We start from the raw sequence: 16,068 nt of genomic DNA, 5'->3' as shown, positions 1-16,068 counted from the left end.
CATTGTGGCCTTTTCCAAGCATGAAAAATTACAATGTGCATGCTAATAGAAAAGCTAAAAGCACATCTACTGTAGGTCCCTTGAGATAAAATGATGGATTTGAAGGTTGTGCAGTGTTTGAATACAGGACTACACAATCTGGGATTGCTGTGAAGGGATACTATGGGAGGGGGTGTTAAGAAGCTGCTCTGTAGTGACTGTTTGCTATGTTGCATTGAAGAGTGAACTGGTGTCAGCTCACTGAGTTTCTTGCCTTGGTAGCTGTTAAGTCTTTTAATAAGACTCTCTGATTCATTTCCATGGCTGAACTTTTGCCTTACTACAGGTGAACTTGAGGCGTGTTCTGAGAAACAAACAGCTCAAGGATTCAGCACTCGAGCTGTTTGCTGGAATTCAGTTTTACCAATCATACATTTGCATTCAGCTCAGGATTCAACAAGTCTGGTAACAGTGCTGCTTCACCAGTGCACCTGTAGGTCTTCCAACACAGGATTACACAGTATAATAACAATTTCAAGCAGAATAAATGCAGTTAACATTGACTCTCTGATGACTCTCTTTTACTTGCCATCCAGCAATTTTTAGTCAGATCCACATTCTCTAAATGCACCAACGCTATACACCATAGTTACAATGGTCAGTGGGTGTTATTTACACTTCAATCTGCTCTTCTTTGATGTTTGGAATAATGTCGGCTCTTGACATCAGATTTCAATCATAGTGTCATGAAAGGACCGCTTTGGTCTGTGTTTTAAATAATGGGGCAATGGCAAAGAGGCAAGAGGAAACTGGGGACTCAAAACTGTGCCATCTGCAATGGGAATCAAACACATACCTTCAATAGGTCCATTTGAATCCACTTTAATCACTGAATGATCAACCCATATGGCGCTTTCCCGATAGTTACGAAACCATAACAAAAAGCCCACCAGTCTTCAGACTTAGGACTCTGGCCAAATTGGCAGGCTGAAAAAATGAGACGTCTATCAAGAAGTGGACACTTATTTCTCCTTGTTTCATTTCTTCTTTCTTATTAGGTAGCAAAAATGAGAAAATTCACATAAAAATTTCTTTGTATAGCACAATATCTGTGATTTTTAGTTTGAATGACGCTATCACTCCAGTGCATTTCCGTTCTTGAAAGAAAAACAGTCCAGGGAAGGTAAACAAACAAAGAAATCCTCCCCATCCAGAAATGTAATCAACACTGGGGAAGATCTTAGCTAGAAATGCACTAATAAAATTTGCTGAGGGGAGGATAAGTGCCATATATGGGCTGTCATTCATACAGAAGATATAATTCATGAATTGCCAGTGTTACCATGCACTCTATGTACCCGGCTTTGACAACAGATTATGTAAGTGCAGCATGAGCCAAGAAGTCTCAAATTCAAAACTGAGCACAAAAAGTCTGCAGGGACCCCTCAGTCTGACAGCGCTAGCCTGCAACAGGCAGCCTCAGAGATATTTGTTATTCAGCTAACGGGATGCGTACAGGGTTAAAGAGAGTTAACGAGGAAAGAGTGAAGAAGGATGCTGTCTGTCAAACTGCAGTGAAATAAGAACAAGTGATTTCAGGAAGAAAGAGATGGTGCAAACAAAGAAAGAGGCGGAGAGTTAAAAGAGCCAGGATAAGGAGTGTAAGTGCAGAAGGAAGAGAAAGGTTAAAGTCAGTCCTAATCCCATTAATGCACGCCACTGCTGTGCTTCACGCTGCAGTTTCCACATGCTGCTTCAAAGTAATCATCACATGTGTATTTGAGTCATTCAGCTCACCAGTGCACAGTGTGGGTACCATTTAAATGATATGAGCACTTAATGAAAAAAAAATGTATGGAGACCAATGTGCCATCTGTATAATGCTGCCATTGTCAGGTTGAGAGCCTTTATTTCCAACCAGATCTGACTCAGAGCATGTAAAAGCCCCCAGGCAGTGTGGCATTTTATGTGTGTGTGTGTGTGTGTGTTGGCTGTCATGTTGGTTTGTAGCTGGAAGGGTCTTCTAATACCATCTAAGTAGACATGTCTCTGCATCTGCTACTATTTATGTGGTAGCTGCACACAGAATTTCAAAAACTGTGTATATATGTGCATGCAGATGCACATCATTCAGAACTGTATGTGTATTTGACCAGAGCTTATATTTAAAAAAAAATTAAAGTCTGGTCACAGAATGTGTGAGGCCGTTGGACATTTGTCACACGTGGTGTTATCAATGTAAATGGTGCCAAAAAGAGTAAAGGGAAAGTAGTGCTGCAACTGAATGCAGTTATTCAGGACGGGTCTACAGAGAGACTGAAGTGTGAGGAGGCCAGCTAATAGAATCAGGGAGAGATAGAAGACAAGGCTTTCTACAGAGAAACTGTGTGCCACAGACTACAGTTGTGTGCTCACATCACCACACTAGTTTTCAGTCATGGAAATAAATTAAACGCATTTATTCACAATGTCTGCATGTATATAGTGGATATTGTCACTTGGGTTTTGCATCAGCAATGAAAAAGGGGCTTTTGTGAATGATCACCTGGCTCTGCAGTGTTTTCTTGTAAATTGCTTTGGCACATTGTTACTGTTTCGGTTCAGTCTTGCCAATCTCGGCAGCCACTTTGCAACTGTTGGCAGCTGTTTTCAACAATTAACTTAAGATAAATGCACTGTATGCCCATCATCAATTGGCAGACTAAGACAAATCAAAACTCGAAGGAAATTGGTGTTTGGACTTTGTTAAGTAACCTATAATATGGCTGTTTATGCAAATGTCACTCAATGTCTAACTGATGTGTAAACAGGAAAAAGGCTGTTTGTCAGTTGCTATAAACAGATATCTTAACTTTTAATCTTAATATGTAAGGAAGGGACAAGGATTTTGGTATCAATAGCTTTCTGGTTTCATCTCATAACCCAGTATTTTAAGACTACATTTACAATGGAAATGTCTATATTTTGCAACTAAACACTGAGAGTCAAACGGGTTGACCTGATGGACTCTTAGAAGACTAAGAGTTTGCATAAATATATGTGAAAAGGCATTGCAGTGCAAATTCTCCTTTTTGTGGATTGTTAGCGTGCATTGTGATATGTAGTCATACATCAGCACATTTGGGCAAAGACAAATGAATCCGTGAGGGATTGAAGAGGAATTTTAACGCTGTGGCTTAAAGTAGGTCTTGTGTTCAGCAGGAGAGAAAGAGAGAGAGAAGGAGCAAAGTAGTTGAAAGCAGCAGTAAGACAAATGATGCTGGAAAGAGAGATGGTGAAAGACAGAGAATGAGCTGTAATCTGATGAAAGCCTCTTTACTCCCCTGTCACCTCACCTTCAGGCCACAAGCGATGACCAAGGCTTACACAGAGATCAATGCTGAGGCCGCTAGCACACAGACACACCGAGACACCAAACACATACACATGCTTCAGACATGCGCACGCACACACTTAATGATTAACTTTACAGGGACTTTCTCTTTGTCGCCAAAGGGAGGAGGTCCCCACAACAGATTTATGTGCACACAACATAAGTAATATAAATGCACGCTCACTCCTAAGATCGCTTCACTTTAAATGCTGTAAGGCTGCCTGTGGTACACGTGCAAGGTCCAAAGTAGATAGATGGTATACTGGTTGGGTAGAAACTATGATATTACATCTAAAATGAAGAACACATTTTGTTGCCTTTGTGTTTTAGGGGTTTATAGGTCACTCAGACATTTCAATAGACTTGTAGCTCAAAGGGAGAAAGCAGGAGTGTGAGGAGAATGCTTCACAGCTCACATACAGATCACTCTAATGCATTTAAACCCCAGCAATCAAATAATCCCAGCCAACACTGTTTTTTTTTTTAATTTCTGCGTGTATTTTAGAAAAAAACAAAACAATCAAATATAAAAAAGGGCAAGGGAAATGAATGAGAAAAGGGGAGATCTGGGTGAAGGCGAGGAAGATAAGCAAGCAATGAAAGCTATTTAAATCCTTGTTTTTGTTACAAAAAAGTTTAATAGTAAAATGATGCAACTCAAATTGGCATTGAAATAGCCTTGAGTTTTGTTTTCGCTAGAACAAAAGTAAATAGGAAATTGTGTCATTAATTTCTTTTAGCAATAACAATGCACTGTTCATTGAATGAGCTGTACCTTGTTATGACTGTTCTTTTACAACAACATTTTACTTCCTTATTTGCCATATTTACTATGGTAATGAGACATTTTTAAGCTTTGTAAATTGAATTTTTTTTTATCTAAGCATGTTGTCCATGATGTAGTTTAAATGTAAATGGATTGATGGATGGAAATAAATTAGAATCCTCTGAGGTCCATATATATATATATATATATATATGTATACACATATATATACGGAGAGAGGGAGAGAGAGAGAGCTCGATCATCGATAATGAAGCAACAGTTCATGAGATCAGTTTTATCCCAGGCCACTCGTGGCCACTACGGATATGCCAGAGAAAGTCTTTGAAATTGAAATTCAGGTCTCACCAACTATCATCAACAATACACCAAATGTGGTGAAAACACACAAAGTGTCTCTCCTATGATAAAAGAATAAAAATAAAAGATTAGGTCAAATAATCTAATGACTATATTCAAGCACTGAACATGTCTAAAGGTTCAAAGAACTTCACACATTCACACGCGCTTTGTACATACAATTTAAAATGGGCATGCATGTATGCATGCATATGTGTCCGTGGAGTGTTTTTGACTCTTTGACTCTGATTGTGGCTGGTTTTAGCCGCATTTAGCTGCTGAGCCAAGTGCCTTTCTCTTTTCATTTTCCCTCTATACTCCCCCGTTCCTTATCTATTTACTGTTTCACTGGGCAACTTTTCTAACTGTTATCTGTCGAAAATCAGGCAGATGTTGTGCGCATTGCCAATATGCAGATAGATACAAGTGGCAGTAATGCTGGTGGGAGATAGTGTCATCTGATGTGCGGATTATGCTGTGTTATCAGTGGTCAAGTTAGCTGTTCCTAGCAGGCTACATCAACCCTCAAGCCATTGAGAAATGTCCTGGTGATATCAAAGAGCAGCTCAGCACTTTGTCATTACCACTGTAGGAACTAGTGCAATTGGCACATCATTGTCATACCTTATAATCACAGTGTAACGCCCAGCTCTGCATGACAAAGGTCACCAATGCACACGTACTGCCTTTTCTTTAAAGACGGCGCTGACAAAACTGTCACATTGCTGCTAACCTCCTTATTGAAATAAAGACCACTATGCTTTCATAATGGTTGAACAGCAATAATTTTACCTTTCATGTCAGAGGTGAGCTGAATAACAGTAATTTCAGTGTCTCTTTTTTTCTACAGCACTCTTTAATGAGAGCAGGTGTTAGACTGGAGCATGATGCTATATGTCTTTCACAAGCTAGCCAGATTCCTCACACACATAGACACACACACAAACGCACATACACACACGCACAGCAGTAGTCTTTTTGGTGACAGATGGACTAGATGGAAACAGTCATCCTGTCACATGCACACGAACGCTGTCCCTTTCTCTTTTCACTAAAAACAGAACAGAAGTGTGACGACGCGGATAAATAGTAACCATGACGTGTCTGTTTTCGTGAATCAAAATATCTTAAATAGTCGGACAGAAATATGAGATGAAAAGAAAAGCAGACAGCTTGAAAGTCTTACCTTGGTGTGTGCAAATATACAAATATTCACCCACATTAAAACCATTGACAAGTGGAGTGAATAACACTGTTACAGTGCAGCATTCTGCTGGGAAGCTTTCTTTCATGGCATTCATGTGGATAATATTTTTGACATTTGCCACCCACCTAAACACTGTTGCATTGTGGCAATGACAGCGTCTGATCCCTCCACCAGCACGACAGCCACAGTGCAAAACCTGTTCAGGAACAACTCGAGGAACTCAGCAAAGAGCCTCAAGCACTGGTTCGGCTTCCGGACTCACAGATTTCAGTCAGATCACGTAATAACCGTGATCCATGGAGGCCCCACCCAGCCAACCTACAGACTCAAATTATCCAACACCCCTGTGCCAGACACAACAGAACACCCATGGAGACCCTCTGTTTATTCCCTGATGGGTCAGAGATATTGTGATTGCATGAGGGAGACACAAAGAATTAAGCAGATGGTTTTAATGTGGCCGATCAATTTATGTCAGCTTGTAAACAAAGATTGTTATGTTTTGAGACATAATTAATGTACCCATGGCTCTATGAGCGATAGATCAAGAAGTGTTTACTTTGAGTTCTCCAATATGCCAGTAAAACAACTATACCAGTTTAACCTTCAATAATAATGTAAAAGTCCATCAATATTTGACCTTTTCAACATCTGAAATGTTCACCATCTACTTTCTCCACTGTCCAGTGATCCTGTGTAGTATCTTGTCAACCTCACCAGGGAGCAAGCTTGATATGTCAGTAATACCTTTAATATTGTTAGGAAGGTTTACCGTAAACTAACCAGACTAAATCTTCATCCCGCTTTAACCTACTGAACTACAGCTCACTGACCGTCATTCCCATTTACTGTAACACACCTGCAGGTAAACCTTCTGAAACAAAAGGTTTGACTACACAGACGACATGCACAACATTAACCCGTCAGCAACTCAGGGTTACGGAGGACAATTATGCATGTAAACACTCACGCAGCAATATTTCACATTTTAAAGGCACATTAAGTTTGGTTAGCTGTGATTTTTAGCATCAGAGTCATTAGAATCAAAATCAGAATACTTTATGATTCCCAGAGGAAATTATGTGGTCCAAAGAAGTTAAAGTACCACATTAAATAATACAATATATTACAAAATAGCTGTAATATGTAAATATGCCCAACATATTATTACACAAAATAAATATGAAGTATAAAGTTGAAATTGAGGTACCCCTCTTATCAAATCTACATTTTGCATTTGAAGATTTTTGCTGTCAAGCACAATACCAGTCGATGCACGTCTGAGCTGTAACACCAGAAAGCAACATTTTAAAAAATTTAACAGTATCATCACTGTACAGAAACAGGTTGTTCCTTTGTACTCTCGACAGCCTTTTTGCAACACACTGTCAAGAGTTTTCTAGAATTTTTTTTTAAAGTGAATATTTTCACAGTGTGGTCTTTTTATTATGCAGAGCAATGACAGCAGTGTTTTTTTGGAGTTGAGTCAAAGATCTCAGAGGCAAATATTTTAAACCCTCGACAAATGAAACAAAAACTTGTCTGCATGCCTGGATGTAAAAAGGGGCTGTTTTTCTAATATTAATGAGCATAATGCAAAACATATTTGCTCACTATTGTTTTGTAAATACACTTTGCATTTTGCCAGCGTGAATCCCTTATTCTCCATTCTTAACCATACATATTGTTTGCTATATTTCCTCGGCATAGGCTGGATGTGTTGTCTAGATTTGTTTCTTTCTTCTTCTTTAAGTTATATCCACTGTTTTCCTTTTTAACACTGAAGTCTCCCATAAACACGTGATAATAGGATGAATTTCACAGTTGTTCCCACCTCCAAACATATTCTTGTTCTTGAAATTTGGTGTGTGTGTCTGTGTGGCCTTGCTGTTTTATGTTGCGCTCTTTCTCTGTGTAATTTCCCCCCTCCCTCTCCCTCTCTCTTTCTCTGTCCGGCCTTTGCAATCCCCAACCCTGAAGAGCAGCGTGTCCTCGTTCTGGTGATGCTCCGTCGCCAGCGCTCAGTTAGGGGCCTCTGAAATATTCATGCATATACACACAAAACTAGAAACACACACAGACACAAACTATTTCAAACCCTTCATCTTTTTCTCCCTGTCAGTTTGCCCATATCTACAGAAGATTAGAAAATATAATTTATCTAGCAGCAGGTTTAGGGAGAAAAAGCTTTACACTTGCAAACACTCACACACTCTCATGTCGGCGGCAGACGCTGAAACAAACTACGCAATTCCTCTGAATTTCTATACAATACAGGTTTTACAATATTTACTGTACTTATATACTTTGTTTTTGTTTTTGACGTGATAATGTACAGGTGTGAAATATTTTTGCTTGAGCTTTTTTATATAAAATGTTTCTTTTAAAGCGTGTATACTGTTTCTGCATCAAAGATCTTGAGAACAGAAAAGTCAACACACTCGCAGAAGTGAAGTCACACCTCACTGTAAAAAGCTCGCACAGTTTTGGGGCCAGAGATAGAAGCTGGCATGTAGCAGAACAAATCATAAAACACTTATTACAGTGCCAGCAGTGTTCAGATTTGATCTGTGACCTTAGACTATCATCTCATTTGGAGGAAAGAGGAACAGTAGCAGAACTCCAGCAGGGAGCACATCAACAAGCAGAAAGGTTATTACGCTGCCAGCGGTTTTGATATGTGTCCTAACATTATTGGCCTGTTATTTTCAGTCTGACAGAGGAATGCAAGCAAGGATATAGTGGAGCAAATCATCATGTGTATTGTGTCAAGGGGTTCTCTGGTTTGATTTAGGGCTCCTTTTTTAAACAGAAGCTTTCCTTTAAGGTTAACAGCTAAACATTTAGATTGAGCTGGCTCTTATGTTTAACTGTCGTGCAATGTGAGTAACTTAGGTCACCAAAAAGAAACAGATTTTTTTTAGACTGAACAAACATTTGTTTCTTCATGTTGTAATAAGAAAACCTGCGCATTAAAGTGTTGTGCAAAAAGTAATTATATTTTGCTACCAGGGAGAAACTTTCTTGTCATTTTAAAGTTGTTTTGAGCAACAGTTCCCCAGGCTTTCTGTCAAAAGTCTCTCAAAGTTTTTCTTTGGACATTGCTTTTTCACTAATTCTCAGTCAATTCGTGGACTTTTTTTTATATACCTCTGAGCACTGACCTTAGAAATCATTCAAGCAATAAAAAATGCACCTCAGTAAAGGGATGAACCTGTGTTTTGTCTACACAGAAAACTTGGCAAAGAATCTATTTTAAATTGTACCTTTAGACACCTTGTTACTAGCCGCCTGTTACCAAACCATAATTTGTTCCCATTTATTTTATTGAATGCCAAAGATAACACGATTTGACAGGCAGAAAATAGCATTTGTGCACCAACAAGATGATTCTGAAAGAGCTGTTAGCTGAAAACTTGGCAAAGCTTGGCACAGTGTGCAGTGTGTCCTTAGAGAAGAAGTGGAAGGCCAACAAACTGTCTACATCAGATGTATCTAAAAGACATGTCGTTAAGAAAGAGGAAAATTTCAGCAAATTCTTGACACATGACCCAAAGCTTCATCAGAAATGGCCTCAGTAGAAGGGTGACTGTTAAGAAGTCATTCTTATGGAAGGGAAACAGTGAGAGAAAATGCAAAAGTATGACAAATTACACAAGATCTAAACTCAAAATTAGTAACAACTGCTGTTATGGAGTAAAGAATCCTTATTTTATTTTTTTGGTTCAAATTGACAATGCAGTAAATGCATACCTGGATAGAAAAACACACAGTGAAACAATATCAGCTATGGATTGGATCCCCCTCAACATTATTAAAGCACCGTGGGATTGTTTTGACAGAAAACGAAACAAAAGTCATCCGAAAAAGAGCCTTCAAGAAGCCTGGACAACTATTCCTGAGGACTAATAATTTCTTGTAAGAAATTACAAGAAGCTTTGCCTAGGAGTGTTAGAGAATAATACCAGCTATACCAAATATTGACTTTCAAACTTGTTAAAATTGTACAGACTCAGCAAAATACAAAGCTCCTCTTTACTCTTCAGTCCAGTCACATCTATAAAGTAAACATGGCATGCTTACCTTCTCCCTTTCCGCCACCATAATGTGGTTGAATGAGCACATGTGAGGTACACTGAAGTAAAAAATGAACTCACTTAATGCACTCGGATAAAATCAATGTGTCTAAAAAGGTTTGTTTGGTTTCTCTCTAGACTTTACATGCAAAACCTCTCTGTGCAGTATTATGATCTGCCTGATCTATATCCTCATTCTTTATTGTTTTTCTCCATTATCCTAAAAAAATAAACACAATGCTAAGTGATACATAACATCTGCCACATGTGTCAGCTTTATTGCTGATGTATTAGGGCAACAACAACAGTTGCCTCAAGGAGCTTTATATTGTAAGGTAAAGACCCTACAATAATACAGAGAAACCCCATACTATTCTCTGTAGTAAACAAAAGCACTGGACAAACTCAGTTACATTGGCCTGAGGCTCAGGGTGAAAAGCTGAAGGTCGCAGAAGTCATAAGAATTTGTCCCATGGGTACACTGAATACCCAAGCAGTATTTTATATCCATTCATAATTATGGTTGTTGAAGTAGTTCCTGTGAACAGAGTGATCAATAGACAGGATATTACATTACCTCTTGATCTATGTCAGTACCAGAGGTAAACATGTTCTCATATGGAGCTTCAAGGAAATGGCTGTTGAGGCCATAATACACTCCTGTTGATCTAGCATTCGGTTCAGAGGATGTCCTACTATGTTGGTGAATTCTAAAGAGGTGCTGAATAGGGTCAAAGGTCAGGACTTTCTGTTGCCAGGAGCCTCAAAGAAACCATCACTGATTGGCTCTTAAAATGCACATTCCCTTGGAGACGAGCTCCCTGTCCCATTTGCGGGGTCCTTGTACCGCTGCTGGTTGTTATAGCAACAGACAAGACGTGACATTGTTGCATAATATGCTGTTTTTACTCTTCCCCGTTCTGACCTTATTGGTGGGCTATTTTCTAATCAACTATTTCTCTGCTGGTGCAGGGCAACAGGTCACCGCTGAATGTTAATGGACTTAGTCATCACCCAGTGAAACAGACCTGAGGATGAAACTGGATGGTTGCTGGATGATTGCTGTTGTGTTAATGGAAGATTTATGTAATTTACCAGCCTGATATGACATTAAACATTAGAACAGTGCTTTGGATAAAAGGATGGTACTCAAACCCTACCATTTTCCTTCTGTGTGAGCTTAAATAATGTAAATAATCATTAGATGGAGACATTTTAGAACTCATTGGAATCCGACTAGTTGTGCGACAGTATCTCCCTGATGTCTCCTTGTGACTGTGGGGGTGTCAACAGTCCAGGCTTAGCATGCTTGTTAGCAACCAATGTGTATCTAAGCAACGCACCATGTCATCCAAGAATTTATGTGTCTTTGAGCAGCAAAGTACTTCATTTTTGTCTCCATCTGTAATATTGGATGCGTGCAAGGAGAAGAATTGAATTCCACACAGACCTGACAAACTAATCAGTTTTACTTTATCAGATTTTTGGCAAATGTGATAAAGAGCAAACAATCACCAAATGCACAAAAACAACAACGTTTTATGTAGTTAGAATTGTAGACAGGGTTCTGATTCAGAATAAGAAGTAAAGGACAGCTTTAGATTTCACTATGTTCTTATTCTTTTTGGCATTGCGGTAGAGTCCATTGTCAGGAATACTCAGTTGGGTCTTCCTCCTGATTCAGAGAGCCTGTGGTGTAACTAAGCTGCAGCATTCACAATCTGTTTCACCACTGGAGTGGAGGCAATTATGAAGTGGAAGTCTTCCATTTGCTTCTCAGTTTTTTGTTTTTTTTACCAACTCTGCACAGAATGTAAAACAGTACAGTTTTTCTTTTGGTTTGAAACTGAAGCTCAGGATGTCAAGATTTTTTTAACGATTTGTTAGAAAGGAATAGGGTAAATATTTCTCCTTTAGAATGAAAAAGTCAAGATTAAGCTTTCCTAAACATTTCCTGTTTTGAATAATTTATAGGCTTGTGCAGCATTGGCAGTATTATACCCTTGCTTAATTCTTTCAAGTTTGCAATACTGAGCATGCATGTTATTGCATTTTTACTTTTTTTTTTACTTCAAACCTTGGAATGTGGCCAACCAGATAACTTTCTAGAAGCTTTTCCTTAACTTTATGAACCTCACCACCCTTTAGTTACTAAGTTTTACATTAAGATTCCATTACAGTGCCAGTGTGTATATGTATGAGCTTTACTGCTGATTTTTTCCTTTTCACTTGGCCCAGCCCTTTCCTCCTTCCATCATAGTTATGCAGTCGCTTATTGAATAAGAACGTTGCTTTTTTCACTGCTGATGGTGTGTTCTTATTCTTGTTCTGTTCAATAAGACTACATGTCAGACTGACATCTGCTTACCACTGAATTCTTCCTGCTCTAGCGAGCCACAAGATGAAGGGCTAATATGCTCTTTATCTTATTTTCCCTGCAGGCGGTGAGACTTACTATTTACAAGTAACATTTAATCCAGATTGAAATTTTATTCCATTTTCATTTCTTGCAATGTCTTTTTTCTGTGTCGTACTTCTTTCCTACAATACATAATGTCATAGCGTAAAACGTCGAAAAGCAGGCCGACTGTGCACTCCAGACGTGTTAAGATGCTAAACATCACCTTGTGCGTGCTTGTAGTTGAGTCTGCTTGCCACAGTGCATCATCATCACCCGCTAATTCATTACTAAAGAGCACGGGCTTACTTTTCCTGTGTAATCAGGCGTAATATGAATGTGTATGTGCCCAGGTTACATTTGCATACATGTGTGCATTCTTTTAAATATAAAGCCAGGAGAGGCAGAGTGTGTGTGAGTATGTCGTCCATGCTTGGATATGACAGGAGAGTTGAACTGAAGGATAACGCCTTAAAAAGGTGAAGGATCCAGAGTAACAGAACTTAAAATTTAGCATGCATCCCTATGAGACTATAAAGAGAGCAGACTCCATTACACTGATGTGCACTGGTAGCAGAACTACTGAACTATACTGTACCTAGGCCAATATAACACACAGTAAAATAATTTAAGTCTCCTCAGTTCCACCAGTACAGAGAATGTAGAACAAATAGTTCCCATTTGTACAGGATTTACATTTTAATGTATGACCGTGTATCGTTTTTAAGTCTTTTAGTAAGTCTGGGACTTTATTTGACAAAAAGCTTAAGATTTGCAGATTCTGACCAAGATGACATGAATTCACATATGTTCAGTGGACACAGCTGAAAAGCAATAATCTGTGTGAAGAACAGCTTTAGAAAGTGCCTGAATTGCTTTAGAAAGTGTTTGAACAGCTTGATAAACTACTGCAGCCGTTCTTTCGTGAAATAACGACAATGCACAGTAAAATAGTCCAATAATGCTTCCTTTAAACGTATCCACAGTTGAGTGTGTCTTAGTAGGTCTTAATTTGCGTCTCAGCTGGAAATGAAACCATTGGGGTTTGGTGCCTGAATAAGTGTGGAGCTCTATGTGGGTGTTTGGCTAATAGCGCAAGTCAATGATCCATGAATCTCATGCTTTACACTGCAACTGTATGTTTCTTTTTTCCTTTCTTTTCAAAATTGATTTGAAATGGACTTTTAGAAGATGCCCCAGTGCTACTTTTTATTTCTGAAACTGGAATGTTCTGTATGCTATTATGTCAGGCCAGAGTTTGACACTGTAATTGACTGACATTCCCCTCAACTAACTTTGCTCAAAGTCTGAGAAACATAACGAACTTTGATCAGTTTCTCACCTGATAGCAGAAATGCTTCTAAAAAGACCAAAGTGGAAGTCATGCACATTTTAATCCTACAAAAGACCGCAATCGCTTGAAGAAACATATGACAAAGGAGTTTCTGAACAGCGTGTATTTGACACCAGATGGAGCTGATCTCCTTGTGTGTTTTTGTGGCACAAAGAAGATTCATTAAGAAGAAAGTTATCAAGGAGACCGTGTTATCAGCGCTAGAATATGGTACATTATGCAAAGGCACATCTCCTAGAAAGCAAACTGTGAACTTAATAGCTTCTCATAACATAATATTAAGAGCATCCAATGCATCACCTACCCTGTGTATTTACAAATTAAAGTCAATTACACATAGCCACCCATCTTCTTCTGCTTATCCGCCTCTCCTATCCCAGCTATGACAGCAGGAGAGAAGGGGACGGCTCATCAGTCTGTAGCGGGGCTAACACAAAGAGATAGACAGGCATTCACACTCATATTCACATCTAGAGCCACTTTAGAATCACCAGTTAACCTAACCATGTCTTTGGACTTTGGGAGGGTCCCAGTACCCAGAAAGAACCCACACAGGCACAGGGAGAACATGCAGAGTCCACACAGAAAGTATTAAAGGCCAAGGACCTTCTTCCTGTGAGGCAACAGTGATAACCACTATATACTATACTATGTATAGTAATATACATAGTAATAACACTGATTTACTAGTACAATATAACCTTGCTTTTACATTAGTCATTGAACTTTGGATTTAGTTATCTATACTTAATTGTGCATTATTTTTTGTCCGCCAAAATCTATGCTTTTCTATACTCGCATATGAATTATGCTTATTTTTTTTATATATCTATTTATATGTGTTTATTACTTTATTTAATCAGTAGTAGTATCCTAATATTGTCATTATATTCTGGTTTCACTCAGTACAGTCACAACACAGGCTTTCTATTCTATTCTATTCTATTCTATTCTATTCTATTCAACACTATATTGCTATACTGAAGTATGGACTTTGTGAATTATCAACTTGTTTTTCTACGTCAGAGAAATATATACCTAAATCTACCAAAAATCTTTATTTTCATTAAATCATAAATTTGGTTACTTAAAATGCTAATTTTAGATTTAGGTGTTACAGGATAGGTATATTCTTAACCTGGGTAAATGATTTAAAAGCCCAGTAGAATATTTGAAAAAGTTACAACACAGAGTATTTGTTGAAAACAAGGAATATTTGTTCTTTTAGGTCATGTGAAATGTTTGCAGAATGAATGGTTTTAGAGAAGAGTTAATGTAATATTTCAGTGAGTGAACAGATCAGTGGCAGAGCGCAGGCACAAGCACTGATGTGAAATTATTAAGGGGGTTTTTACATTAATCGTTTGGTAAACCTTAGCTCTGGGGTACAAATGAGAGGTCTACAAACAGCCTCTTACTTGTGTCACAAATTTCCCACGCCATGCAAATTTATGCAAATTCATTCTGTTGTTTTTTCCATGGCAACAACTAGAATATGTGTGTGTGTTGCATAGCTCCTGCAACTGGTCAAACTTTATACTGTACAGCCAAGTGAATGATAGTGGCTGAATTGCATTTTATCTGCAGCAGTACTCATGGTTGTGCTGAGATGTTTCTTTTTTCAGAAATATTGAGCATGCTTAGTGTATAGTCAGCACTCAGAGCTGAGTACTTAAAATGAACAATCAATAATAATTCTCTCGTTCTTTTCCTCATCCCTTCTCACTGTTGCCCTCTCTTTCCATCATTCTTTTTGTCTGTCCCGCCCTTAGACACGTCTCCGTGGGTGAGGCCCACTGATCCAGAAATTCCTTCAAACCCCCTCAATCCCTTCCCCCTACCTTCTTCTCTCCTTTAGACCCCGTCGCCTCCACTTTATCCACCATGACTTCCACAAGCCAGCTGTTTGGCTTGGCTGAGGTGGGGCTGAGGTGTGACCAGGAGATTGAGAGGAGATATGAGATTGTGCCCTCTGTGGTCTGCTCCATGTGCTGCCTCTTTGGAATCATCTATTGCTTCTTTGGTAAGTGATTAACTAAAAAAAAGAAAGAAAGAAAGAAAGAAATCAACATTAATGAAAATTTTAATAGCAGTTTGTATCTTAAATATGAAGCACTTTGAACAGCCAATTATATTAGTTTATGGAAAAAGAGAGAAAAAAGACAGCAAGGTCACAAATTGCTGGAAATGTCAAAGTAAACCTCCAATATTATAAAGATAGAATCATCTTAAAATGTATCCAAGATCAATATATGACTTTCTTTCATCCATTATGCTCTAATCTTAAGTTACCTCAAAGCAACTCTCTTGCATACAGACTAGAGCCCTTCTGTGTGGCCATCTGCCAGCAGCAGTAATAACAATGGAAACGTTGCGAGTCAATTTATTTTTATGTACAAACGCTGATTAAAAAATTGCTAAAGCATGGTGCCAAAACCCCGTGAAATCCCTACTCATCATTTTCAGTTCATTCTGCTCTGCTGGTCTATGTATATTATTGATTTAAGGGCACTACAGTGTAGTTCTCTTGTTTCTGACTCTGTGAGTCAATATTGAGC

The 16,068-nt window shown here is 38.6% G+C and overlaps 1 protein-coding gene across 2 annotated transcripts in view; it reads left to right on the top strand.

Moving 5' to 3' along the window:
• tmem198aa (transmembrane protein 198aa) overlaps window positions 1-16,068 on the top strand; it is a 44,827-nt gene that overhangs the window by 1,790 nt on the left and 26,969 nt on the right. Inside the window, exon 2 of one of the 2 annotated variants that reach the window (XM_084954487.1) lies at window positions 15,369-15,533. In XM_084954487.1, coding sequence (XP_084810613.1) covers window positions 15,395-15,533 — 139 coding nt within the window. In that variant the 5' untranslated portion in view covers window positions 15,369-15,394. Of the gene's footprint in view, window positions 1-15,282; window positions 15,534-16,068 lie in introns of both variants that reach the window. The other variant, XM_084954486.1, reaches the window with a different exon arrangement.

Source organism: Perissodus microlepis, chromosome 16 (genome assembly GCF_051167445.1).
Source record: "Perissodus microlepis isolate ML-2025 ecotype Zambia chromosome 16, ASM5116744v1, whole genome shotgun sequence".
Lineage (NCBI taxonomy): Eukaryota > Metazoa > Chordata > Actinopteri > Cichliformes > Cichlidae > Perissodus > Perissodus microlepis.
The sequence above is the reverse complement of the archived record's forward strand: the minus strand, read 5'-3'. Positions and strand labels throughout refer to the sequence as shown.